The 27,629-nt window shown below is 40.6% G+C and overlaps 2 protein-coding genes across 4 annotated transcripts; one reads left to right on the forward strand and one right to left on the reverse strand.

Annotated features, from left to right (window-relative positions):
* Window positions 1-313: 313 nt before the first annotated feature.
* On the forward strand, window positions 314-4,514 carry LOC101482500 (major histocompatibility complex class I-related protein 1). Of its 3 annotated transcripts, none has more exons than XM_012924280.2 (7): window positions 314-436; window positions 1,243-1,509; window positions 1,977-2,255; window positions 2,426-2,728; window positions 3,365-3,469; window positions 3,645-3,662; window positions 3,771-4,514. In XM_012924280.2, the coding sequence occupies exons 1-7, from the start codon at window positions 388-390 to the stop codon at window positions 3,782-3,784; spliced, it is 1,035 nt and encodes a 344-aa protein (XP_012779734.2). In that variant the 5' UTR covers window positions 314-387; the 3' UTR covers window positions 3,785-4,514. The 3 variants fall into 3 exon arrangements, with proteins under 3 accessions (XP_012779734.2, XP_076735445.1, XP_076735446.1); XM_076879330.1 differs by having other exon boundaries at window positions 325-436; window positions 1,083-1,509; XM_076879331.1 differs by having other exon boundaries at window positions 325-436; window positions 1,083-1,509; window positions 3,774-4,514.
* A 1,284-nt stretch (window positions 4,515-5,798) lies between these two features.
* On the reverse strand, window positions 5,799-26,981 carry LOC106675763 (major histocompatibility complex class I-related protein 1). Its single transcript, XM_076879329.1, has 7 exons — window positions 26,807-26,981; window positions 25,459-25,728; window positions 24,810-25,088; window positions 19,248-19,577; window positions 6,615-6,716; window positions 6,473-6,496; window positions 5,799-6,364 (listed from the first exon to the last, which is right to left on the reverse strand). Exons 1-7 carry the CDS (start codon window positions 26,889-26,891, stop codon window positions 6,318-6,320), a joined length of 1,137 nt encoding a protein of 378 aa, XP_076735444.1. The 5' UTR covers window positions 26,892-26,981; the 3' UTR covers window positions 5,799-6,317.
* Window positions 26,982-27,629: the final 648 nt, after the last annotated feature.

Here is a 27,629-nt window from a genome sequence, read left to right on the forward strand (position 1 = left end):
CATTTTTAATCAGGAGGACAATGCTTTTGTCATTTAGGTCCTAAAAGTTACTTACAGTAAGACACATCCCTGACATATGCTGACCTATTTTAACGAGTTTTTGAAATAAAAGGCAGATGTGGTAAAATTGGCAGAAAAGCTCAACTGCTGAATCCTAAAAGAAAAAGGAAAAGAAAAAAATACCCAGAAACCCCCCCCACCCCCAGCTTATTATGCAGTGCTTCACTTTCGCACTCAGCACGATAGGTTATGACTGGTCGGCCGGTGTGTTCTGCCAGCATCTAAATGTGACGTTATTGGTCAGAGACGCTTTCACACCCCCAGTTTCTCTCTTCACATTTCTTATCAGCGGCCTATTTTAGGACCCATCTTATTTATACAAACAGGATGAACAGCCTGTGTTTTTTTCTCCTCTCCTGTCACGTTTCATCTTCAGGTAAAATTATCCCTTTTTATTTCTGTAAAGCACGTCTGTGCTGCAACAGCTGTTATTGTCCTTTCTTCCTGTATAACGGTACTCTGATGCTGCGTTTTTAGTTTTACTTTCGTCTTTAATTTTATCATCTCCTAAATTACAATTATTTACACGTAGGAGGAAGTTAGAAATAGCTCATAAATGCACTGCTGAAACATCTCCTCCTAATTTAGTTAATATTATTGATATTTAATCCGCAGTTATCACGAGGAAAAACTGCTGACATTGTCAACCCGTTGATATCGTCACACGCAGTTCCCATTAATGTAACTAAAGTGGTTGTATATCAGCAACAAATAGTACTACTACTCCTTCTTGTGATACGGCTGCTACTACTATTGAGTTTAAATGAGAATATTAGTACATCATTTGTTATTATACCATATTTAAACACCGGGGGGCAGTGTAGCCAACAAAGCGACAATCTGCTATTTCAACCTGAGACAGTCCTATAAAAAAGGAGATAGAAGTATATAATACAGATATGATAGATTTGACTTAAGATGAAATTAGCTTAAAATTCACGAGAAGGAATTTTTTAAGAGCAATAAATACTGAATTATTAGTAAAATTACATTATAAATAAATTCATTCTGCCCTGCGACAGACTGACGACCTGTCCAAGGTGTACCCTGCCTCTCGCCCTATGACAGCTGGGATAGGCTCCAGCGCCCCCCGCGACCCTGAAAAGGATAAGTGGAAGCGAATGGATGGATGGATAGATTCATTCTTCCATTTGTGTTCTAATGGCATGTTTTCCTCAACAGTGAAACACTCCCTGAAATATTTCATCACTGCTTCCTCTGGGATCTCAGACTTCCCAGAATTTGTTGGTGCGGCTTTAGTTGATGGGGTTTTAGTGGGCTACTGCGACAGCAGCATCAGGAGAGCTGAACCCAAACTGGACTGGATGCAGGAGTTAATAAAAAAAGATCCTCAGCACTTGGAGTGGTACACGCAGAAGTGCTCTGGGAATCAGCAGGTCTTCAGAGCCAATATTAATAGTTTGAAGAAGCGCTTAAACCAAACTGAAGGTACACTAATATCACCCTTTACCTAAAATGTTGCTCTTTTCATTCACACACACAGCAAGACTTACATCCTCCCATCATAATTTATTTCATTTTATTTGGAGGTTTTCATTTACACACCGAAAACACTCAGTCTACCACATAAGTAAAATTACAAGTAAGATATTTACTCTGTTCTAGTGACCAGAATAAATTACTGACCTAGTTTAATTTGCTCTGTTAGAGGGATGGCAAGAAAAAGCCCTGCTATATACAAAGTCACTGTCACTGTGTACATCAACAGTAGCTGAAGTAAATGGTTACTTCCAAGGACAAGAATAATAAAGATGAGAATTTATTTTCCTGTTATGATGCGGGTGTTGTTTTGATGATAAATATTGACGACTCGCAGCAGGATTTACCTTTCTGATCATCTTTAACCATCCACAACTTTACTGCCTCTGCATTCTCTCTCTCTCTCTCCCTGTCAGGTGTTCACATTTTTCAGAGGATGAATGGCTGTGAATGGGACGATGAGACTGATAAAATCACAGGCTTTAATCAGTATGGTTATGATGGGGAAGACTTCATAGCGTTGGACCTGCAGACACTAACATGGATTGCTCCTAAGCCACAGGCTGTCGTCACGAAACTGCAGTGGGATACTGAAAAACCCAGATTAGAGCACAACAAGAACTACTACATCAACAGGTGCCCCGACTGGCTGAAGAAGTATGTGAAATATGGGAGGAGCTTTCTGCAGAGAACAGGTAGAATTACATATGCTATTATATTTCGTTGCAAAAGCTTCCCTTTCTGTTTCTATTCTACAGCACCATTTCAAGGAAAATGAACCAGTGCATAGACAAGCATTTCATCAATGACTATCAGCTGTCCCAGATAAAGCCTCTCTCCCTATTTTGTTTTTATCTTTTCCCAGTTCTTCCCTCAGTTTCTTTCCTGCAGAGGACTCCCTCCTCTCTAGTCAGCTGCCATGCTACAGGTTTCTACCCAGAGAGAGCCATGATGTTCTGGCGGAGAGGTGAAGAGGAAATTCACGAGGGTGTGGAGCATGGAGAGATCCTCCCCAACCACGACGGGAGCTTCCAGATGAGCGTTGAGCTGAATGTTTCATCAATCAAGCCAGAGGACTGGAGGAGGTACGACTGTGTGTTTCAGCTCTCTGATGTTAAGGAAGACATCATCACCAAACTGGACAAGACAGCGATCCGGACAAACTGGGGTGAGAAAGGCTCAGGAATTAAGTTCTGTATCTCAAAGTTTACAACACCATCATATTTAAAAAACAAACAAACTCTGAAACAAATGTCTGCATGAAATTCTTGAGTCAACAGAAATTCATTAGTGATGTCATTTTAATGTCAAGAAATTACAACTGTTTGTAATGTAAAATATTTTGCACAGTGTCAGAGGAAACAATGGAGACATTAATTAGGATGAAAGGGAGTTTAATCTGCTAAAGTTTCTCAAATGTGCCAAATCTGATCGTAGGCATGAACCAATATAATGAACACCAAATATTGTACAACCTCATCATATAACCATGTATAGAAGAATGGTGCTAACATTTACACTAAGGAGAAGTTTGATAACAAAAAAGCCAAAAATGCATAATTAAATCAGGCTGAAGCAGTATATACAGTGTCTGCTTTTACATTGTAAACCATCCTAAGCACAAATTTTCTTTCTTTATGATCCAAACTGAGATCTGGCCACTACAGATCTCATGAACCACACCATTGAAGAAGAAAATGTTCTTCTTAACCACATACAATGTTCAGAAGTGATGCATTAACACTGGAAACAGCAGCTTGGTTTGGCAGCAGTGTGAATGATCTTACATTTTGGACCTTTTCAGTTTCTCCCTCAGTGTTTCCTGTTGGTCCTGTTGTTGGAGGTGTTGGAGGAGCTTTACTCCTCCTGGCAGTCTTTGGTTTCTCCATCTGGAGAAGAAACAACAATGGTGAGATTACAGCAGATTTTACTCCAATAATGAATTTGGAATTTATGCACCTTGTAGTTATATGTACTTACATGATATTTTTGGTGATATTTTTAGTGAGTTATTTGATAATTTGGCTTTGCTAAACTCTGTCATGTTAATCATTTTGTTTTTCATTATTCTGTCTGTATTTCAGGGTTCCAGCTTACAAACAGTGAGTAATGTTAATAAAATGCCGCAACTTGTTTTTACTTTGTTAGTAACTGATACTCTGTTTACTGTAACAGGAGACATTTCATTTTCTGTTCTCTGTTTGTCTTAGCAGGGGAGCAGTGACGGTGAGAAGAACACCGAGTTTCATCACATTTTCCCAGAAAGGGAAATATTTTCATTTGGAGAGTGCTGATGACCCACCAGCTTTCATTAGCTGAACATACAGTATACATAGAAAGATGCAGCTTTCAGGTTTGAAGAACAATGCAAATGAAAAGCGTTAAACCAGTGCAAAGTGGGAGAGTTATCTGACTGTATGGAGGACAGCCAAACAGCTGCTTTACATTTTGATCTCAGTAAACAGTTTTCTGATGAGTTTATAATCTCAGTCACTAATTTCAAGTGTTACAACATGACGCTCGTTCAGAAACTAGGGTATGCTTTAGGATGGGCCTAAATTGTGTAGTTAGCATGAAGTGCCTCATTTCTCTGTCCACTCCTCAATCAGCAATGGCCAAAATGATCTGTTTGAAGCTGCAATGATGTGACTTCACTAACATCTGGGTGATGATATTGATAATGATATTTAAAAAAAAATTATTTAATAAGCATATTAAGTGTGTGAAAAGAGTTAAAATCTGTTTCTGTTTTCTGTGGTTTTGGTACATGTTCAGAGTTTTTACAAGGTCTGTTTCCTTCTAACCAGCTATTTACTCAATATGATGTAAACATATACGGTACTGTGCCCTGCATAGAGAGTTGTTTAAATATTTTTGAACCTTTATTTTGATAAGACCTTAATTATTATACACAGAGATAACATGCACAACAAAATAAAAGAAGCAAACTTTTATCCTTTGCTCTGTTGCTGACTGTGTTTGTCTCTGTTCTAAACCTCTGTTGTGTGAGTTTAGGCTCATTTGAAAACAACAAACATCAATCCTGAAAATAAGTCCTGTCTAAATCGAGGGTAATGCAAGATATTAAATAGAAAAATTGAATTATAAAACAAAAATTAAATTATGTGGATGCATAAATATCTGATTAAATCTTCATAATTACTCTGTCTCTGTTATGTGAAGGCTGTGTGCAGGCAGGAGTGGTAGTAGGAGGACCCAATGTGCAGACACTCGGAGACTTTAAGGTGAACTTAAATACAGCTTTAATGCTGAACTCAAAAAAGGTAACAAAACTGAGACTCCAAATAAACTCAGGCAAGCAGACAGAACGCACAGCATAGAAAACGGTAGATCGCGACACCGACAAACTGAAACACAGGGCTTAAATACAGTGTAGGGTGTGGGGAGCCACAGCTCCGTCCCCCAGGCATGAAGCAGGCATGGAGGAGATTCAGGCCCCAGACATCCAGAGGCCCCCACAGCACGAGTGCCCAAGGAGGACCACTGTGCCACCCTCCTGGAAAGAACTGAGGAGAGACCCAGAGGTGGGGTCACAGAGCAGCCACGGAGCTGAAGCCAGAGGGGGCTGCAGCGACGTGCCCGCGGGCTCTGCCGGTAGCCCTGAACTCTTTCCGTACGTTTAACATGCAGCTCTATCAAACGAAGGCAACTAGTTCTTTCATTTATTTTTTTATTCACTGTATAATTTATGTAATAATTATTAATCATGTTATTTATTAATATTTGTTTCCAGCCAACTGGATTATAATTTTTGTCTTTGAAAAATTATTGGCATATTGAGTAACTGATATTCTAATATTGTGTGACCTTGTAAATACAGTATTTTGTTTTCTATAAATTGATTTTATTTTTCACTTGTCTTCCTAAATATTACCCTAGTTTGCACATTAGGGACCAACAGAATGAATGACACATTGCAGTCTCCATAATTTACTGATGTTGTTGCCGCTTCTTGAGAAGTTTGAGAAAATAAATCATCTATAATTGTAAGAACGGCACACTCTTCCCTCTGTTGGACTTTACTTATTTGGATTTTATTTTGACATCAATAATTATAATACATAAGATAGATCCTGTTTATGTAGCTGAGAAAATCAATTCCAAAAAATCTAAATAAAATATGAGATTCTTTTTTTTCTTTTTCCCATGAAACACAAACAAACATTCAAACAAACAAAATGTCCATAAAGTTAAACAGACTGAAGCTTAAACGGATAACTTTAATATGACAAAACATATTTAATAACAAAACTTAAATCAAATATAATAAAAACAGAGGACAATATATGAAACTACACACAAAAATCTCTTTTTTTGGATTTCTTTTCACTGACTGCACTCAAACATAGAGAGCAGCTTTAACAGTTTTGATAAATCAAAATGTTCTGAGAAACATATCACTGGTATCACATGACACAGAATCTCACATTTAAAACACAACAACCAATAGGAAATGAAGCTTTGAAGTTTCTAAAGAAACAGAAATAGAAAGACAGAACCACTCTAACAAATTTGTTGTCCCTACAAAAGCTTAGAATAGAACAAAACAGTTTTAGCTGTAATGATACAGAGACTCATAGACAAAAATGAAAATGCCTAAATGCATTGTAAACATTTTAACATTCTTTTTTTTAAATAAAACAATTAAAAAGTAAACAAAAGTCAAGTTCATATAACAAAATTAAAAAAACAACTTTATTCTTATTTAACTGGAGAGTGCAGAGTCCTGCGTTTGTCTATTTAACCTGATTCAGTTGAATCTGTTCAGCATTGTTGTCAGGAGCTGTTAAAGCCAAAGAAAAAATATATCGGTTACACAAATAATGTTTTAAATCCAAACTGTCAGATCAAAGCGGAAAATACAAATAACAAACAATAAAGTCGTACTTACATGATGTAGGTCGCCTCTCTGAAACTGAAAAAAAAACACAATCCCACTCTTTTACATAAATTCAGGATAACCATCTTTAATATAGACAGTAATACAGAAATAATGTAACTGAGCTTTGCACTGTTGCTTCTGAATCTCTCACCTTTCTTCTTTTTGTAAACAGCAAATCCAGCAGCAGCAATGATGATGAGAACAAAAACAACTACTGCAGGAATGATGGGAACTGTCATATCAGAGGGGTCCTCTGCTCATAAAAAACAAATTAAAAAATCAAATAAACAGGATAAAAGGAAAGATGTTAGAATAGAAAGAAAATCCACTCATCCTGCGGTATTCATCTGGTTAATCTATAATTCACAGGCTTAATTGTTGAAGGGAAGTGAACATTTTTTAATCAGAGCATCAAGTCAGTTAAACTTCTGAGATATTGATGTAAATTGGTAAATGGCCTGCATTTGTATAGCGCTTTACTCAGTCCCTAAGGACCCCAAAGCGCTTTACACTACATTCAGTCATTCACCCATTCACACATCAACACACTGGTGATGGCAGCTACATTTTAGCCACAGCTGCCCTGGGGCGCACTGACAGAAGCGAGGCTGCCGGACACTGGCGCCACCGGGCCCTCTGACCCTCTGATGTGGTCATTTAAGCAGCGGAGATGGGTGTTATTCAGTTTCAGCTGCTTTGATGGTAATGAAATGAACAACAGGTGCCGTAGAGGGGCAAACAGGAGTGTTTCCTCCTTATCCAAGTTTTTGCATTCAGCTAGGGTCAGCCTCACTGCTGGCAGAATGAGGCAACACCTGGATGCTACCAGAGTTATTAGTTTTGTATTTTCTAATTAGTTTCCATTTTTGTTTATTTACTAACTCTGTTCAGTTTCATTACGTTTGCAGAGTTTATTTTCATATTTCAGTTTACTTTTTATTGTTTGAAAAATGCTGTGTTTCAGTTTTAGTCTTTTTAATTATTATTGTAAGGAGGGCAGGTCAGAGGCAGAACTTAGGAAAATCAGTAGTGATATTACACAAAAACACAGAACCTTTTGAAAGTTAACTCACAGCTTTTTGAAGTTGCATGCACATCAATGCCCCCCACACACATAAGCTGGAATAACAGTTTTACCAGCCTGCTAGTCAGTTACTCCAGGAGAGCTCTACAGGGATATAGAAGGTTTGTAAACATGTAAAGCCTGATCCATTAATTGAAGTGTTTATTGAACCTTGTCTGTGAAGGTTCTCAGTCATCCAGGTCATCGTAGTCAAAGGAGCTTGCAAAGAAAAGCGTCTGGACTTCTTTAAGTTGCTTGAAGACGTTTCACCTCTCATCCGAGAAGCTTCTTCAGTTCTAAGGTCAAATGGTGGAGAGTCCCAGATTTAAACCCAGTGGGAGTTTCCCCCCAAAGAAATCCTCTAATCGCCTGAGCCAAGGTGTGAAAATGGGTGTGGGTCCCAATCAGCCAGGGTTTTGGGTGAGCTCATTGTGAAACCTGGCCCCACCTTATCATGCGAATTCCTGAGGTCAGATGGCCCAGGATGTAAGTGGGCGTTAAGGCGTCTGGGGAGGGATCTCAAAACTGGATTATAGATGGCAGAAAGTTGGTGTCGTAAACCCCCGCCTCTGTTCAAAAATGGTCGCTCTTCTTTGCAAGCTCCTTTGACTTTATTGAACCTTCTGACAGATAAAAAAACAAAAAAACAAAAAAACAAAAACACACTGCATGTACATTTGCATGTTTTTGTTTTTGCATCCTTAGCTTTGTACAAAGAGAAGCAGGATGAGCCCTATAAAATAACCTCCAGCAGGCAGCTGTGGCTCATGGGGCAGATCAGCTACTGATCGGAAGGTTGGTGGTTCGATCCTTGGCTTCCCCAGTCTGCATGCCAAATATCCTTGGGCAAGATACTAACCCCAAGTTGCATTCATCGGAGTGTGAATGTGTGTGAATGTAGTTTAATTTGCACTTGTGTTTAGAAGGGAATGGGTGAATGTATACAGCTTTCAGTACTCTGGGAGAGTAGAAAAGCACTATATAAGAATCAGTCCATTTACCATTTCAGTCCACTGGTGTGAATGTCTGTGACAAAACATCACAAAGAGACTTCATGGGGACTTTATAAGGGTCTAACATCCTCTAATGGGTCCTGTGCTCACTGTGCGGCACTGCAGAGCCTGAATGGCATTTACCAGAATACCAGAATCAGTAGGTCCACCCTGTGATTTTGACAAATGAGAACAGGCTGACTCTGAGCAAATGTGTCAGACATGAAAGGGTCTGGAGAAGCTGTGGAGAACATTATGCTGTCTGTAATACTGTCCTCGTGGCCAGTTTGTTGGTGGATCTGTGCAGGTCTGGGGAGGCATATCCATGTTGTTTGCCTCCCTGTTTGTCAGACCCTACACTACTGCAGTGTATCCTGGGTTCCTCCTGGTGTATGACAATGCCTGTAGGATGAAGTAACTAATACAACTGACTGGCTCCATGCTCACCTGGAGCCAGTCAGTTGAGACATTATGTCTCTGAGACATTATTGTTATCCAGCATCTCATTAGCAGCATGCCCTGTGTTCCAAAGTCGGGGCCATACATTAGGGCCCAGCTCTGAAGTTAGGTGTTAGGTGAAGTCGAGGTATTTCTGAATTCAGAGTCAGCAATGTTGCATATGTAGCGCCTCTACTCAGGACCAGTACACTCTCACGTCAAATAGAGACCCTAGACATCTTTCTAGGTTCAGGAGGAGGTTTTGTTTTGGGGACTCACAAAAGGAGTTGGCTTGGAAGTGAATAACTGGGACCTTTATTGCCTCAGTACCATTTATATACATATACAACACAATAACCCAAATTGCACACTAATAGTGCATTTTAAAGGTGAATACATGTAAAACAAAACAAAATAAAGACATTTAAATGGAAGATTTATACTGAACAGTATCAGAGCTCTTGGGAATGAATGAAACAGATTAAAGTGTTCCTGTTGTGAAGTTTGAATTGTCCAGTCTGAATTGTCCTTTAAAGTCGTTGAAAACCCAAACAGGTGTACTGTAGGGGAATTGTCAGTGTGCAAACCCTATTATCCGGGTAGGAAAAGTAGTGCATAGGGCTTATCTGTAATCCAGGGTTGCTTGAATCAGTTTCTCAGGCAAATCCCACAATCCGATCGCATGGCTGGCCACACCATTTCACGATCATCCAGGATCTCATTTGGGCTGTTCTCGCCGTCAGTGGTTCTCCAGAATCCTTCTAGTAGTTCAAAAAAACCAATCTACACAAACAGTGCAGAACAATCAATTTCTTTTCCCATTTTGTGTTCTTAACATGAGCTCATTAACTTCTTTTCCAAATGTATTAATCACAAATGGCATTCTCTTTAGCTTTACCAAGTTACAAGAGTTACAGTAACTTGTTTGTACCAGTATCAACAATTTTATCAAAATTATATCACAACAAAGAACATCAGCAGCTTAAACAGTAATGTAAACAGTCATAGCAATGAAAGTGACATTCATCCTTAAGGCTTACAAGAAAATGTAACTTAATTCAGTGCAAATACTATTAAACTTGAAATATGCTCATATCTATTAAGACATAACCATTCTAATATAAACAGAGCTATTGCTTCTACTTGAATACCTCCCCGATCGGAATATGGCTTCAGCGGGGTGGGGTGGCTAACAGCTATTAGCAGCTAGCATCGCATCGCATCTAGCATCGGCATCGTTTAGCTCAAAGCATTCAACACTTATAACACACTGTAAAGAACAACAGGAGAAGTGAAACAACACGCCAGATTCTCATAGCTCCCGATTGGTTTTTGTTCAAAGGTTTCTGAGCTGAATCGGCTAGTGAAATACATTATCTAACTTAACAGGTAGCTAACGAAAGCACGTGACTCACCGGGATTTTCAGACACAAATAACTTGACAGACGTTATTCCCTTTGTGGTCAGAGTTCGGGGCCTAATAAAAGAGTACCTTATTAGCATTTATACGTAAAACAATCTGGTCTCATTAACCGGGTTGCAGTATTGCATACCAAGATACTTTTTCCATGCGCTCCGACACGTACTTGACCGCCATCAGAGGGAAGATCTCACAGGAAGAGAGAGGTAATACTTCCTGCGCACTAGACGCAAGGTCGTCAGAACACAAGACTGCATCACAGCGCCCCCTTGTGACAATAACAGGCTATAGCCTTAGATTACAAAAAGGGATTTTGCAGCCCTGTATTTCACATGGGTTACACCCTCCCCCTTTGACCCAGCATGAGCCCCTTCATGCGTCACGCTGTGGTCTACAGATGAACTCTCATAGTCACCTATTGTATAAAGTGCTTGGTTAAAGCTCTCTATGAGGCTCTGCGCAAAGGAAATTAAGGGATTTCCCAACTCAGGATAATGGAAGCGCCTTGGTGGTCGACGTGTCCTTTCTGACTTACGAACATGGTCATTTTTTTCTCCACTGTCAACAGTTTCCTTATGCTCCAGAGCTACCTCAGGGGTTTGTGGGTTCAGATCAATGGTTTCCGTAGCTATAGGAGCCTCTACATCAATGGACGGTACATCAATGCTGTCTTCGGCCACAGCTGATTTTTGATTAGTCATAGTTGGTAAAGTTACATCGTCTTCAGTAGGGTGTTGCTCAGCCACAACATCTGGCTCCTCTCCTTCAGCTACTTCAGGAGGTACCCCTACAGGCTCTGCAGGCAGCAAAGGGGAGCTGCCTCTGCAAGGCTCATTCTGAGGCTGAGGGTTTACACAGTCTGCTGGCGTAGCTGGTATACAACTACCCTCCGGTACTGTTTTTCCGGTTTGCTGTCGTCTCTTCGGGATTTCAAACACCTGAACCAACTTTCCAGGAATGACAGAAGACTGCCTAGGATAGACAGGTGAGTCGTCTTCAGATTCTGATTGCTCCTCCAGTAACAGAGGCTGACTGCGCCTCGTTCTTGGCCTGCAACTCTTTGGCTTGACCTGGTCAACTTCCTCAGCTTCAGATAAGTCACCACAAGGGAGTAAGAGATCCCTGTGAAGAGTTCGAATAGGACCATCTCCATTCATAGGCTGTACAACATACACAGGTAGGTCTACCATCTTTTCCACCACTCTGTACATGGTTGACTCCCACTTATCTGCAAGTTTGTGTTTATTCCGAAGTCGCAGGTTCCGCACTAGCACTTGATCACCTTTCTCCAAAGTTGACTCCCTGACAGTTTTGTCAAAACGGCGTTTATTCCGTTCAGCAACCTTCTGAGAGTTTTTGGCAGCGATCTGATAGCTCTCTTGAAGGCGAGCCTTCAGAGCTCTCACATACTGAGAGTGAGATGTAGGAGAGCCATCTTTAACTGGCAGGCAGAATGCAATATCCACGGGAAGCCTCGGCTGGCGACCAAACATTAACTCGTATGGGCTAAACCCAGTGGTCTCGTTCTTGGTGCAATTATAGGCGTGAGTTAGTGGTTTCACATAATCGCGCCAATGAGTTTTCTCTTTGTCTTGTAGAGTTCCTAACATGCCAAGAAGAGTTCGGTTGAACCGTTCAACTGGGTTTCCCCGTGGATGATAAGGACTGGTGCGCACCTTCGTGATACCAGCTAGGGCACAGAGCTCTTTAATGAGTTGGGACTCAAAATCCCTGCCCTGATCACTAAGCAGGCGCTCAGGAAAACCATAATGCACCAGAAACTGCTCCCAAAGACACTTCGCAACTGTTGTAGCCTTTTGGTCTTTTGTTGGCATAGCAACAGCGTATTTGGTGAAATGATCAGTTATGACCAGAATGTCTTTGGTGTTGTGACTGTCAGGCTCCAAGGATAAATAGTCCATGCATACCAGTTCCATGGGACGGGTTGTTTGGATACTCACAAGAGGTGCTGCTCTTTCAGGAAGAGTCTTTCTTCTAACACAACGTCCGCAAGACTTAATCTTTCTCTCTACATCAGTTGCCATTTTAGGCCAATAAAATCTTGACCTAACCAAGTCGAGGGTTCTTTCCAAACCCATATGCCCCATGTCGTCATGAAGGCAAGTGAGAATGGTGGACCTTAAAGACTCAGGGACGACAAGCTGAAAGGTGACATTTTCACCTGATTTGCGGGTTCTGTAGAGGAGACCATTTTTCAGTTCCAAACGTTTCCACTCTTTGAGCATTAGTTTAAGCTCTAAGGATGCAGAGTTAGGATTGGAATTTGCTTCACCTCCATTTTCTAACATGTTGACCACATACCCAATAATTGGGTCAGACCTCTGATGCTGTTGGAGTTCTACCTCACTATAGGTAGGTATGACAGAACAACCTAATGTTCCATCATCTGCGTAGACGTCTGGCACCGCATCGGTATGTAGAGCAAGGGACTCTACCAAAGTGATAGAAGGTAGGCTATTGTCAGATTCACCTAAGAGATGACGGTGGCACAAGACACTGAATGTGTCAGCTGTCACATCTTGTCTGTTGGGAGATGAAGAGAGATGATGGGAAGCGAATTGTTTCATTCGCTCTTTTTCTTCAAGAGAAGCATAGTCATCATCCACAGTATCATGTGGCCGCCTAGAGAGGCCATCTGCATCTTGATTGCTCTTACCAGCACGATACTTAATATTAAAGTCGAAGGTGGAGAGAGCGGCCAACCAGCGGTAGCTGGCAGCATCGAGCTTGGCTGACTTCAAAACATAGGTCAATGGGTTGTTGTCCGTTAAAACCGTGAATGTGTTCCCGTAGAGATAATCTTGGAACTTCTCTACAATGGACCACTTTAATGCAAGAAATTCCAGTTTATGAGCTGGATACCGCTTTTCACTGGGTGAAAGTCCTCTACTTGCGTAGGCAATAACCCTCACTTCACCATCCTGTTCTTGATACAAGGCTGCCCCTAACCCAGAGGTGCTCGCATCAGTATGGAGGACGTATGGTAATTTTGGGTTAGCATATCCAAGCACTGGAGCTGATGTCAGTTTCTCTATGATTACCTCAAAAGCTTCCTGACAAGCAGGTGTCCAACGGCTGGAAAGAGGCTCTTTAGGGTTCAAGTATCCGCTAGGACCGGGTGTCACCTTTCTGCCCTTCCTGTATGGTGGGTAGCCTTTGGTAAGATCATTCAGGGGTTTGACAATTTTTGAATAGTCCTTCACAAACCGTCGATAGTACCCTGCAAAGCCTAGGAAAGACTTGAGGTCACTGAGCGTCTGGGGTCTTGGCCAGGTTTTGAGAGCTCTGACCTTCTCAGGATCGGTCTCTACACCTTTGGTAGACACGATGTGTCCTAGGTATCGCACAGAACTTTGGAAGAAGGAGCACTTTTTGGGAGAAAGTTTCAACCCATATTCTCTCAGTTGCTGAAGGACACGTAGAAGCCTGGTTTCATGTTCCTCCAAAGTGCTGGAGAACACGATGATGTCATCTATGAACACCAGAACTTCTTTCAGATTGAGGCTGCCCATACACCGTTCCATTAAGCGCTGGAAGGTGCTGGGAGCGTTGGTGATCCCCTGGGGCATACGGTTAAACTCGTAAAATCCCAAGGGGCACACAAAAGCTGTCTTGGGCTTATCACATTCCTCCATCTCAATCTGGTAATAACCAGACTTGAGATCCATTACTGAAAACCATTTGGATCCAGCAAGGGCTGAGAAAGCCTCTTCAAGGTTTGGAAGTGCGTACGCATCTCGTATTGTTAACGCATTGAGCTTACGATAATCAATACAAAGACGGACCTCTCCATTCTTCTTTTTAACCACCACAATCGGTGAAGCATAAGGGGACTCTGATTCACGGATTACTCCTGCATCAAGGAGTGCTTGCAAGTGCTTCCTCACAGCTTCATAATCATTTGGGTGGATTGGCCTGGACTTTTGCTTAAAGGGTGCTTCGTCCTTTAAGTTTATGTGATGTGTGACTTTAGATACATGTCCAAGATCCAAATCATGCTGGGCAAAAACATCAGCATAGGCACTTAGACGCTGGGTAACCCTCTCTTTCCACTCCTGCGGGAGGGGAGAATTGCCAAAGTCAAATGTCAAATCTGGGTGAGCAGGTTCATCAACTGGCTGTGCAGTAACATTACAACATTTCACAGTGTCATCATTTTTGGTTGAAATGGGTGATTCTTCATATATCTTTGCAGGACTATGGAGCTCTGCAATGACACATCTAGAAGGCAGTGTTACGTCATGCTCAGTTTCATTTCTCACCCATATAGGTAACCTATGAGGATGCTTCTTGGGCAAAGTGACAAGACAGCACTCCACAAAAATTCCCCCTGGTAAGGTGGATGTCGTTGGCTGTTCAACAATGGCACATTCACCAGCACTGCTGGATCTGACACAGCCTTCAAGGAGGACCCTCCCTTGAGCTGGTACTACGTGTTGCACCTTGCCCTTAAGAGTTACAAAGCCATCGTTTCCGGCTAGGTTTATCTCTCTCCTGACCTTGAGTGTACGGAGGATCTGCCTGTAGCCATAGACCGACGACAAATCATTGGGATCTTTACCTTGACAATATTCGTCGTACAGAACATCAAGTGCATTTGTCCCAATCAGCACAGGCAAGTCACAGTTAGAGCGTAAGTCAGGTACTACTAAAGCAAGGCTAGAAACCTCAGGCTCAGTTTCAATAAAGCTTTTTGGAAACTTAAGGCTGATGGGTATGTATCCCAAGTAAGGAACATTTTGGCCACTAGCAGCCTCAACATCCAGGCCACTGATAGGCTGAATGGGATGTTCTGAAAGATTGGTGTTGTAAAATGAAGCGGACACTGTGGTCACTTGAGACCCAGTGTCAAGGAGACAACTGCAATTGACTCCCGACACGGTAACATTTGCTGTACATTTCTGTCCTACAAGTCCCTTGGGTAACCTAATCTGGGGTCGTGCTGCACGAGAGAGAGAAGATACTTTGCTCTGAGGCTCCGGTTTGGGACGTTCATGATTACTTTCAGTTCCTGGTAGTCCCTCCCCAGAAACTGATTTTAGTTTAAAGCTGACATATTCTGTTCCTCCCAGACTTGTAGTTTTTGGTTGAACTCCTTACGTTTCATTTCAACTAGTTCAGGGTTTGGTTCATTGCTGCAAGAGGGAGCAATATGACCATCCTCGCCGCACCTGAAGCAGTACCATGGGCGTGGCTTCTTAGTGGGCTTAGTCTCACTTGGGTCAGATTTCTCTTTAGGAAGAATCTTGAACTTAGGTTTGGTTTTCTTATTTGGCTTGTCAGAGTTCTGGCTTGAACTGTCAATAGCTGATGCTTTCAGTGAAGCCACTTGGGCTTGTAGCTTTGCAAGTTTCCTTTCTAACTTATGTGCATCAAAAGGCACTAGCCTATCATTAACAGCTGATACGTCTGTATCATCAGTGACATACTCTCCTACTTCAAGGGAGTTCAAATGTGCCTTAGGTTTAGAAATGCCTAAGTGCTGTTTCATTCGGCTGGACTTTGCCGCTTGCCGGTCCTCCTCAGTACGTAGCATGAGGAGCAACTCTGGAAATGAAGGTGGCTTGTCCTTCTTCTGCTCAAGCTGCAAGGTTGTGATCAAGCTGTTGTTCCAGCAACCTCTACAAAACTGTTTAAGCAGTTGGCGATCTGAATCATTTGTAGTGATGCCACCTCTTTTAATGACTTTACTCAGGGTTATCTGCAACCGCTGTAAATAGGCAGAAGGCTTTTCACCTGAGTTCTGGTTTGTGCTCAGGAATTTGGCAAAAAGCTCATCCCCATCATCAACAGTACCATACGCTGAGTCAAGAAGGCTGAGATAGTCATGGGGAGAAGCGTTATGACCAAGGTGCTTTACAATGTTAGCAGCTGGTGGAAGAAGGCTCTCAACTATTTTCCTTACCATATGTTTGTCAGATATGGTACAATCTATGAGGTGGAATTCAACATTGTTGCGCCACGTATCATAATCAGCTTCGAAAGTAGAGCAAGGGGTTTTCCCCGAGAAGGGCCTGAGCTTTGCATGACCTTGAGAAGGCATTTCATTGTTCTTAATAACATGCTCAACTACTACTCTCTGTACTTCAGGTGTAGTGAGCTGTTCAGGTGGTAAGTAGATAGTGGTTTTTCTGTGCGAGGGAGTCACTTCTACACTTGGAGAGGATGAGTGAGAGTCATGCTCAGGCAAGTGGGTTAAATCACTGCCCAGTTTAAGAGAACTTTGATGCTCTATGATGGCTGGCTCATCTTGGTCTGTGTCACTAGTGAGCTGCAGATTCTGATTAGGCACTGTTACATTTGGTCCAACTGCGGGATCACTCTCAGTGGACTTCTTCATTCTGGCCAGCTCATCTAGTAAAACCTTCTCAAAATCTGCACCACTCAGTTTAGCAAGCCCTTTCAGTTCAGTTAGGTAAGAATGGGTTAAACATGAACCCCTGTCTGCAGCATACAGCGCAGACAGAAGCTGGATATGATGGACAACACTTGGGTTACGGCTTTGTCTTTTGCAAGGCAAGCTATCCTTAAGGAACTGGACTGGTTCACCTGATTGGAACTCCACAATGGCTGTGTTTTTAAACTGTGCCTCTGTGCTAGTTACTTTGATTACTCTTCCAATAGAACCAAACTGCCCTAAGTAATCAATAACCTCATTGTCAACCTCATCGCCTGTTAACCCTCCTACTAGGACAGAGTTAGGTACTTTGACACCTTCACTTTGGATTACATCCATGTTGTCTTATTGCTCCAACCCAGAATGTCATGGACAATTGTAATGATTTGACCCAAAAGGCATGAAAGCACCAGTTGCTCAACTTCCAAAATAAAAGGAATTAAACCTCCTGGCTGGCTCGCCACGTTTTGTGTAGCGCCTCTACTCAGGACCAGTACACTCTCACGTCAAATAGAGACCCTAGACATCTTTCTAGGTTCAGGAGGAGGTTTTGTTTTGGGGACTCACAAAAGGAGTTGGCTTGGAAGTGAATAACTGGGACCTTTATTGCCTCAGTACCATTTATATACATATACAACACAATAACCCAAATTGCACACTAATAGTGCATTTTAAAGGTGAATACATGTAAAACAAAACAAAATAAAGACATTTAAATGGAAGATTTATACTGAACAGTATCAGAGCTCTTGGGAATGAATGAAACAGATTAAAGTGTTCCTGTTGTGAAGTTTGAATTGTCCAGTCTGAATTGTCCTTTAAAGTCGTTGAAAACCCAAACAGGTGTACTGTAGGGGAATTGTCAGTGTGCAAACCCTATTATCCGGGTAGGAAAAGTAGTGCATAGGGCTTATCTGTAATCCAGGGTTGCTTGAATCAGTTTCTCAGGCAAATCCCACAATCCGATCGCATGGCTGGCCACACCATTTCACGATCATCCAGGATCTCATTTGGGCTGTTCTCGCCGTCAGTGGTTCTCCAGAATCCTTCTAGTAGTTCAAAAAAACCAATCTACACAAACAGTGCAGAACAATCAATTTCTTTTCCCATTTTGTGTTCTTAACATGAGCTCATTAACTTCTTTTCCAAATGTATTAATCACAAATGGCATTCTCTTTAGCTTTACCAAGTTACAAGAGTTACAGTAACTTGTTTGTACCAGTATCAACAATTTTATCAAAATTATATCACAACAAAGAACATCAGCAGCTTAAACAGTAATGTAAACAGTCATAGCAATGAAAGTGACATTCATCCTTAAGGCTTACAAGAAAATGTAACTTAATTCAGTGCAAATACTATTAAACTTGAAATATGCTCATATCTATTAAGACATAACCATTCTAATATAAACAGAGCTATTGCTTCTACTTGAATACCTCCCCGATCGGAATATGGCTTCAGCGGGGTGGGGTGGCTAACAGCTATTAGCAGCTAGCATCGCATCGCATCTAGCATCGGCATCGTTTAGCTCAAAGCATTCAACACTTATAACACACTGTAAAGAACAACAGGAGAAGTGAAACAACACGCCAGATTCTCATAGCTCCCGATTGGTTTTTGTTCAAAGGTTTCTGAGCTGAATCGGCTAGTGAAATACATTATCTAACTTAACAGGTAGCTAACGAAAGCACGTGACTCACCGGGATTTTCAGACACAAATAACTTGACAGACGTTATTCCCTTTGTGGTCAGAGTTCGGGGCCTAATAAAAGAGTACCTTATTAGCATTTATACGTAAAACAATCTGGTCTCATTAACCGGGTTGCAGTATTGCATACCAAGATACTTTTTCCATGCGCTCCGACACGTACTTGACCGCCATCAGAGGGAAGATCTCACAGGAAGAGAGAGGTAATACTTCCTGCGCACTAGACGCAAGGTCGTCAGAACACAAGACTGCATCACAGCGCCCCCTTGTGACAATAACAGGCTATAGCCTTAGATTACAAAAAGGGATTTTGCAGCCCTGTATTTCACATGGGTTACACATACCTTTGTTGTACCTTTGTTTCTAACACAATACCCAGTCAGTATAGGTGTACCCAAATCCGTATTTGTGGATTATAGACATTTTTTTATTATAAATTATAATAAAAAATAGACATTTTGGGGGAAAAAATGAAATATAAAATTCCAAAAATCACTGTCATTTACATGGTCTAAACAAATTCTGAAAAATATTTTCTTAAGAAGGTTAAGAGCAGTAATGGATTGCATTTAACCAGTGAAAAAATATTAAAATAACTTTTTTTTTCTTCTGTGATGAAAAAAAAAGTGAGGCTGACCATTAGTTATTCCCATAGTAAGAGCTATTCTTCAGGACAAAACATTCAAGGATTACATTAGCCAATCCACAATATCAGCAAACGAATCATATGAGCTTCACTCACCTCTGCCAGTCCTAAGTATGTTTTCTCTCCAGTTGGTTCTGATCATTATTTCATTCAGTTTGGTGACGATGATGTTCTCACCACTCAAGAACTGAAACACACACTCGTATCTCCACCAGTCTTCAGGTTTGACTGATGAAACATTCAGATCAACAATAATCTGGAAGGTGCCATCATCGTTTGGGAGGATATCTCCTTTTTCCACACCATCATGAATCTCATCTCCATCTTTTCTCCAGAACATCACGGCTTTGTCAAGATAGAAACCTGCAGCATAGCAGCTGACTGGAGAGGAGGGAGTTTTCTGGAGGAGCGATACTGAGGGAAGAACTGGACAGAGGGATGATGGGAAAGAGAGATTGAGAATGGATGAAAGAAGTAAAGTCAATAAAGCAGAGAAGGAAAGGAAACAAGAAAAGAAAATTAAATAGGAACATATTGGAACAATTCGAGCCCGTCCCCAGCTTTCTAGCAGCTGCATTATGACATACTTTTAAGCCAAATGTAACCAAACACAGTGATATATGGTCACTGGGTACCACATAAAGCTAAATGCTCAACTAGAGAAAGTACTAAATAAAAAGAATCATTAGTTCCGCTCATGTAAATATTTTATTTCAACCAAAACATATAACATTCATATAAAGTTCTCAACAGCATGTGAAGCTAAAAAAAAAGGGGGGTTGGTGAATTAGCAACAACCATTAGAACTGCCTGGAAAACACAGATAAGCTATGGAACAACTCCATGAAAGATGTTATTACATTATGCAAAATCACCTGTTGACTGTATTTTTCTACTAACGTAAAAGTAAAAAGTAATCATTTAAAAAAATGTAAATTAGGTCACAGAAATGCAAAGAAAAGCGTCTGGACTTCTTTAAGTTACTTGAAGACGTTTCACCTCTCATCCGAGAAGCTTCTTCAGTTCTAAGGTCAAATGGTGGAGAGTCCCAGATATAAACCTAGTGGGAGTAACCCCCCACAGAGGGACAAAAGGACCCTTTTGTCCCTCACCGCCTTTACCCAGGGGATGCCATACCCTGCATTTACGGACTTCCTAAAATCCACAAGGAAGCTCTCTCACTCAGACCCATAGTCAGTAGCATAAACTCAGCCACTTATAACATTGTTAAACACCTTGCTACCATCCTTGCTCCTCTCGTGGGGAACACCCCACACCACATCAAGAACTCCACCGACTTCACCGACAAGGTCCAGAAACTTACCCTGGATCCAGATGAAACCATGGTGTCCTTTGATGTAGTCTCTCTCTCTTCACTTGCATACCCACCACGGAGGCCGTGGAGACTGTCAGAAAACGGCTACAAGAAGACAGCTCCTTGGAAGACAGGACCAACTTCACACCCGATCAGATTTGCACACTGTTAGACCTCTGCCTCACCACTACATATTTCAAATACAACGAAGGCTTTTACAGACAAAAACATGGCTGTGCCATGGGCTCCCCCGTGTCACCTATTGTAGCCAACCTTTACATGGAGGAAGTGGAAAGGAAGACTCTTGGCTCTTTCAAAGGAAGAGTACCCAGCCACTGGTACAGATATGTAGACGACACATGGGTCAAAATCAAGACACAAGAAGTGGAATCCTTCACTGCGCACATTAACGCTGTGGATACAAACATCAAGTTCACCAGGGAAGACACAAAGGACAACTGTTTGCCTTTCCTGGACTTCGCTGTGCACATTGAAGAGAACGGCAACCTCAACATCGAAGTTTACGGGAAGCCCACACACATGGACCAGTACCTCCTCTTTGACTCCCATCACCCTCTGGAACACAAACTTGGAGTAATTAGGACCCTACACCACCAGGCAGAACATGTTCCCTCTAAGCCTGAAGGAAAAAAGAAGGAACACACACATATAAAGGAAGCACTCAAAACGTGTGGCTATCCTAAATGGGCGTTCTTAAAGTCAGCAAAGAGGCACAGAAAAGAAGATCAGACACCAGCGAGGGAGGATAAGAAAGACAGACGCAACAACATTGTCATCCCCTATGTAGCCGGTGTATCAGAAAAACTCAGGAGAGTTTTCTCCAAGCATGACATCCCGGTGCATTTCAGACCCAGCAACACGCTCAGACAAAAACTGGTTCACCCGAAAGATAAAACGCCAAAACATAGACTTAACAATGTGGTGTATGCTGTACAGTGCAGCGAGGAATGCCCAGACCTCTACATTGGAGAGACCAAACAGCCACTTCACAAGCGCATGGCACAACATAGAAGAGCCACCTCCACAGGACAAGACTCAGCTGTCCATCTGCATCTTAAGGATAAAGGACACTCTTTCGAGGATGCCAATGTTCACATTTTGGACAGAGAGGAGAGATGGTTTGAAAGAGTAAGTAAGTAAGTAAGTAAGTAAAATTTATTTATATGGCGCTTTTCACAGATAAAAATCACAAAGTGCTTTACAACACAGAAAATGGGAATATAAAAACAATATAACAGTAAATAAAACAATGTAAAACAATAAAACTATAAAAACAGCATAAGAAGAAATTAATCAAATGCTTTTCTAAATAAAAATGTCTTCAGCTGTTTCTTAAAAGAATCAATGGAGTCCGTGCAGCGAAGAGACAGTGGGAGAGAATTCCACAACCGTGGTGCCACAGTCTGAAAGGCCCGATCACCACGAGTTTTAAAACGAGTGCGTGGTACCACCAGCAGTCTCTGATCTAATGACCTTAAAGCCCGAGAAGATGTATGTGATTTCAGCAGGTCAGATAAATATTGAGGAGCCTGACCATGCAGGGCCCTAAAGGTTAGAACTAAAATTTTAAACTGAAACCTAAAATTTACAGGCAACCAGTGAAGGGAGGCCAAGACTGGAGTGATATGCAATCTTCTCTTGGTGCCTGTTAAGAGACGTGCTGCAGCATTCTGCACAGTCTGAAGACGATTTAAGGCTGATTTGTTAAAACAAGTAAAAAGGCCATTACAATAGTCTAAACGAGAAGAAATAAAAGCATGAATAATCATCTCAAGTTCAAGCTTTGATACCATTAGTCTGAGTTTAGAAATATTCCGTAAATGATAAAAACAGTTTCGGACTAGCTGCTTAGAATGCTGCTCGAGCGACATCGAGCTGTCAAATAAGACACCGAGATTTCTAAGGCTTGATTTTACGTAAGGGTCTAAGAAGCTGATATGCTGTCTAATTTCTGGGACCATATGGTCTGGAGCAATAATTAGAGTTTCTGTTTTATCAGAGTTTAGTTGGAGAAAATTGTCATATAACCATTTGTTGATTTCTGTCAGACAATTACTTAAATTAGACAATTTATAAAACTGAGACATTTTGAAGGAACAGTATAGTTGGATGTCGTCAGCATAGAGATGATAGGAGATATATTTATAGCGCTTAATAATTTGGCCTAGAGGAAATACATAAAGTAAAAAGAGAATTGGACCCAGGACAGATCCCTGAGGTACCCCACACGGCAAAACTGTTGATTCTGATGTGACATGATTCATGCAAACAGTAAAAGATCTCTCAGACAGATATGATATAAACCATTTTAAAACAACACCAGTAATCCCAAACAAGTTCTCGAGTCTGTTTATCATGAGAAGTGAAAGAAGCCATCTATGTCCACTGTGAGCGACCATCTTTGAACAGAGGCGGTGGTTTACGACACCAACTCTCTGCCATCTATAATCCAGTTTTGAGATCCCTTCCCAGACGCCTGGGCCATCTGATCTCAGGAATTCACATGATAAGGTGGGGCCAGGTTTCACAATGAACTCACCGGAAACTCTGGCTGATTGGGACCCACACCCAGTTTCACACCTTGGCTCAGGCGATTAGAGGATCATCAGGGGGTCCTTTTGTCCCTCTGTGGGGGGATACTCCCACTAGGTTTATATCTGGGACTCCACCATTTGACCTTAGAACTGAAGAAGCTTCTCGGATGAGAGGTGAAACGTATTCAAGTAACTTAAAGAAGTCCAGACGCTTTTCTTTGCAAGCTCCTTTGACTACGATGACCTGGATGACTGAGAACCTTCACAGACAGGTCACAGAAATGTTTCTGTGTTTCTTTGGTTTACAAAAGCAAGGGCAAAGAAGCCTAAAACGCAGTTGTTAAAAATTGTTGTTATTATGCAAGTTAAAAAAAATGTCAAAGTTCAAAGCATAGGAGAGGAGGAGGGATGAGACAGGTTTGTCTCTTCTTCTGACAATTGTCACTTTTCTTTTTTTTTACCTTTGATCCTTTTTCATCCTTTTTTTTTGCAGCACCTGTGTGGACTTTGCTAAGTTACTGTCACGGTTCTGGGTCCGTTGGACCCAGTATTTTGAGTTTATTATATTTCGGTTTAATTCTGCTTCATGGATTGTTTTCTTGTTCTCGTAGTGATGATGATGATTATTAGTTTCTGTTTATCCGTGCTTAAGGATTTGTTCTCAGTTATATCTCACGCTTAGTTTAGTTCAGGTTCCATGTGTCATTCTCTGTCTGTCTGTCTCTCAGTGTAAAGTCTGCATGCTTGTTTAGTAATTCATGCTTCCTGTTTTATTGCCAAAGTCTTTGTCTTATGTTAGTGTGTGCAGCTTGGTTCCCCCCGTCTCGTTAACCCTGATCTCTCCCAGCTGTGTCTCACTCCTGTTGCCCATTCGCTGATTACCACCCTGTGTATATTAGCCCTGTGTTTTCCTGTGCTCGGTGTCGCGTCGTACCATCAGATTATGCCTGTGTGTTTCTGGTCTCCATATTCCGTGTTCACTTCATGTTTTGTTTTCATACCAGCAATAAAGCTGAGGTTTTTTGAGTTTCAAGTTAGTGTCTGAGTCCTGCGTTTGGATCCTCCTCTCCGCCTGCCCGCACACAGAGCCCTGACAGTTACACTGCTTGTTCTTATCAATTTTCAAAGCTCATGTTTTATTAGTTCACTTCTCTTTAGTGTTTGGGTTTTAATCCTCTCTGCTTTGAATCTCTGCTCGTGCAAATAACCAATTATATATTATGAATGTACAAGTGTGTAGAAAAAAGGATAAAGCTGCTATAGCAGGTATCCATGGATTTAATGTATAACTATAAAGGTGCATGGTATCATATTTTTTTACATTTTTGAGCAAAACGTGAACTTTTCAACTTTGCACTCAAATTTACCAAAATTAAATTGTAAATCTTTGCATTCCTCTGTATTGAAGGCAGTTGGAAACACTGGTGAGCTCATCTTTCTCTTCTTATTCCCAGTGCAGAAGGTGGTCACCTGGACTTGTTTATTTTTCATTACTTTGCTAGCAGGACTGATTAGGAAATTTTGAGTTTTTTCTGTCATTTATAAATCTTGTTTGAAGATGTTACTGATGAAAATGTTGAACTGCAATTATCAATAAAATGTTGTTGCAGCTTAGCTTTGTGTGATTCCAGCCTTTAGAGTTACCTTCTGAATCAGTAAATAAAACTCAGCCTAAATATTCTGCTTTTAAAAATGATGATAATAATAATAATAATAATAATAATAATAATAATAATAATATAAAATAAACAAAGTGATTCTATGGAACTGTGACTTGTGCGATTCTACCTGTCCTGTGCAGGGATCTTTTCCCATTGTCCACATACATCTTCAGCCACTCTGCACAGATCTTAGTGAGAAAGTCTTTGTTCTTTATTATTCTGCTCCGATCAGCATCCCATTTCAGTTTGATCATGTCAGCCTCTGGTTTCAGTGCGATCCACGTCAGTGTCTTCATGTCAAATTCAAGAAAGCCTTCTCCGTTATAGCCATACTTCAACACTCCGTTCACACTGTCAGTGTTTTCATCCCATTCACATCCACTTATCCTCTGTATGACGTGGACACCTGAGAGAAAAATAACAGAGATGGCAAAGGACGATGAAGAGTGTAAACTGTGTGCGGTTATTTTCAGAGGTTTATGTAATGTTCCTGATTCAGGCCTTGAACATAACTCTGAGTCTGTCAGTGTTTTAATAATAACGTAATGCGTTTTATATTATTCAAGTGTCAAAAACTGATTCAATGCAGGAGTCATCTGATAAATATTTCATCTCTTGCAAACAATAAAAAGCAGAAAAACGTAGTATATCCAAAAACGAACCTAGTTATTTTTAATAGATAAAGTATTGCAAAATGCACATTTTAAACCACTCAGTTTTGATCAAGTCTATGATTTATCAGGATTTGAGATCAGGCGTAACAGAAAATACTGCACCTCCACTTTGGTTGAAACGCTGCTTCCATCTAAAAATGTGGCCTCTGAAGACATTTGGCTGATCCTCGAAACACTTCTGAGTGTACCACTCCAGCTGCTCAGGATTAGTTTGTAATATTTTCTTTGCCCAGTCCAGTTGTGGTTTTAATGTCTTATTGCTGCTGTCACAATAACCTGTCTGAATGCCGTCAAACACCATTACACCAATAAACTCCGGAACATTTGGGAGTCCAGAAGATCCACAGACAAAATACTTCAGTGAGTGTTTCACTGCAGGACAAACAGTGTTTATAATATTAAGGAATTAAGCACAAAATATACAAACATCATCAGAAATATGATGCATTCATTATGACCAAGCTATAGGAGTATTCTCATTGACAGCGATACTGTGTAACCTTTATTTTGATAAAAACATGTGGGCACAGGACCAGTATCGCTGATCTGCTTTGCACGTGTCAACATCAGCATCTATCCAAAGTAAACGAATTAGAAACTTTGTTGTAAAGCTGCTTTAATAAGCTATTTCTGACATGAAACTTTCAATAATATATTCTAAATATGTACTTTTAAAGCTGTGTACGCCAAAACGTTTTTAAACACTTATGGAAAACTGGAACTAAAACTCAGTTCTGGTGTTGTGCCAAAAATCGCTTGATGCGAAAAACTGATTTCCAATGTTTCCGTGTGCTTTTTAAATGTGTAATATCTTTACGTTCGTTGGTAAATAGACTTCGGTGAACAGGGTTTACAAAGGGGTTACTTATAAAATATATGAAATGATCAGTTTTTTAATTACCGTGTACAATTGTCCTTACATTATAACCAACCCGGTCCTTTTTGTCCACTTAAAATATTTTTACGGAATTATTGTTATATTTCTGCTGTCTTGGACAGATTACTCTTAAAAAGACATTTTTAATGTCAACGAGATTTTTTTAACTGCATAAATAAAGGCTATATAAAAGTCACTGCCAAAAACTGATTGCGGCTTCTACTTTCTTACGGGAATATTGTCTGTGCCTCAAGATGACTTGATATCATTCATGAGGGATACATTTGTTTCACATGGTATAGAGCAACACGATATTTATAGTAATTTAAATACGGACAATCAGTTTTTGGCAGGCGATCACTTTTTGGCACAACACCGGGATAAAAACTTCAGGTTTGTCCGAGTTCACTAAAGTAGCTCTCTTTCTACCTGTCTAAATCACAATGTTAACTTGGAGCAGGTTATGGTCAGAATTTCAGAAGCGCGATGTGTTTACAGAATTCGCTGCAAGTTTTAAACGCAAGATCCTCTGCTGAGGAAATATGTGATTTTGTTAAAATCGCCGTTTCTTACCTGCCAATAAATCACAGCATAAATGAAGCAACAAAAGTATCTTCATCTTTCCTTTATCCTTAATTTTAGAACGATCATTGCTCATGTTGCAGAAGTATAAACCGGAAATAAGTCCTTATTTAAACTTCTGCAGAGATTATGAAAACAGCCGATGCCGTCGCCAGCTTGTACCTGTACCAGCTTGTACCTGTACCAGCCTGTCTGCCGAAACCACTCCCAAAACACGAGCAGGCGAAGGGAGAAATGGTAGCGATAAGGAAGCCGGAAATGCATAAAAGGACACAGTAGGCCTCTTGTGCAACTTACTATGATTCCTATAATAATATACTAATAATAATTAAAATAATTTCTTTATATCATTTATTCATTGCTATTCTGTTTTCCTCCCTGTAGTAGTGTTATCTGTGCACGCAGTCTTTTCTGCCCTTTTTAATCGCTTGATGTAGCAATGGACAGTTTTTAGTTGATAAATAAAGGTTTAATTTTTTTAAAGTACTCAGGACTCAATCACAGCCACTGTGAGCATTTCCTATTTAAAAAAAAAAAAAAAAAAAAAAAAAAAAATTAACTCTCTTGATGACAAGAGCCTTAACGTAAGAGCATATGAACTCATTTATGGTACAAAAAATAGAAAATAAAGTCTCAGATAGTTAAAGAGTTAATAAAAAAAAACATTTGGAAAATTACAGCAGACAAAGAAGATAAAGGAAATATGTTGCAACAGAATTTAAAAATTAATATTAATCGAGAATGTTATGTCTTGAATGTTGTCTGGTGCTTTCCTATAGACATTATCTAAGTATTCTTTGCTATTTGAGTGAAT

This window comes from Maylandia zebra, linkage group LG22 (genome assembly GCF_041146795.1).
Source record: "Maylandia zebra isolate NMK-2024a linkage group LG22, Mzebra_GT3a, whole genome shotgun sequence".
Classification (NCBI taxonomy): domain Eukaryota; kingdom Metazoa; phylum Chordata; class Actinopteri; order Cichliformes; family Cichlidae; genus Maylandia; species Maylandia zebra.

Bases quoted from the DNA above. Each gene is read 5' to 3' on its own strand.
- LOC106675763 (XM_076879329.1), bottom strand. From the start codon at position 26,891: ATGAGCAATGATCGTTCTAAAATTAAGGATAAAGGAAAGATGAAGATA. The intron at 6,497-6,614 runs GTGAGAGATTCA...TTTTTTTTTCAG, and splicing joins TGTTTACAAAAAGAAGAAAG to TTTCAGAGAGGCGACCTACA. The intron at 6,365-6,472 runs GTAAGTACGACT...TGGCTTTAACAG, and splicing joins AGAGAGGCGACCTACATCAT to CTCCTGACAACAATGCTGAA.
- LOC101482500 (XM_076879330.1), top strand. From the start codon at position 1,122: ATGACAGCTGGGATAGGCTCCAGCGCCCCCCGCGACCCTGAAAAGGAT. The intron at 2,256-2,425 runs GTAGAATTACAT...ATCTTTTCCCAG, and splicing joins GAGCTTTCTGCAGAGAACAG to TTCTTCCCTCAGTTTCTTTC. The intron at 2,729-3,364 runs GTGAGAAAGGCT...GGACCTTTTCAG, and splicing joins AGCGATCCGGACAAACTGGG to TTTCTCCCTCAGTGTTTCCT.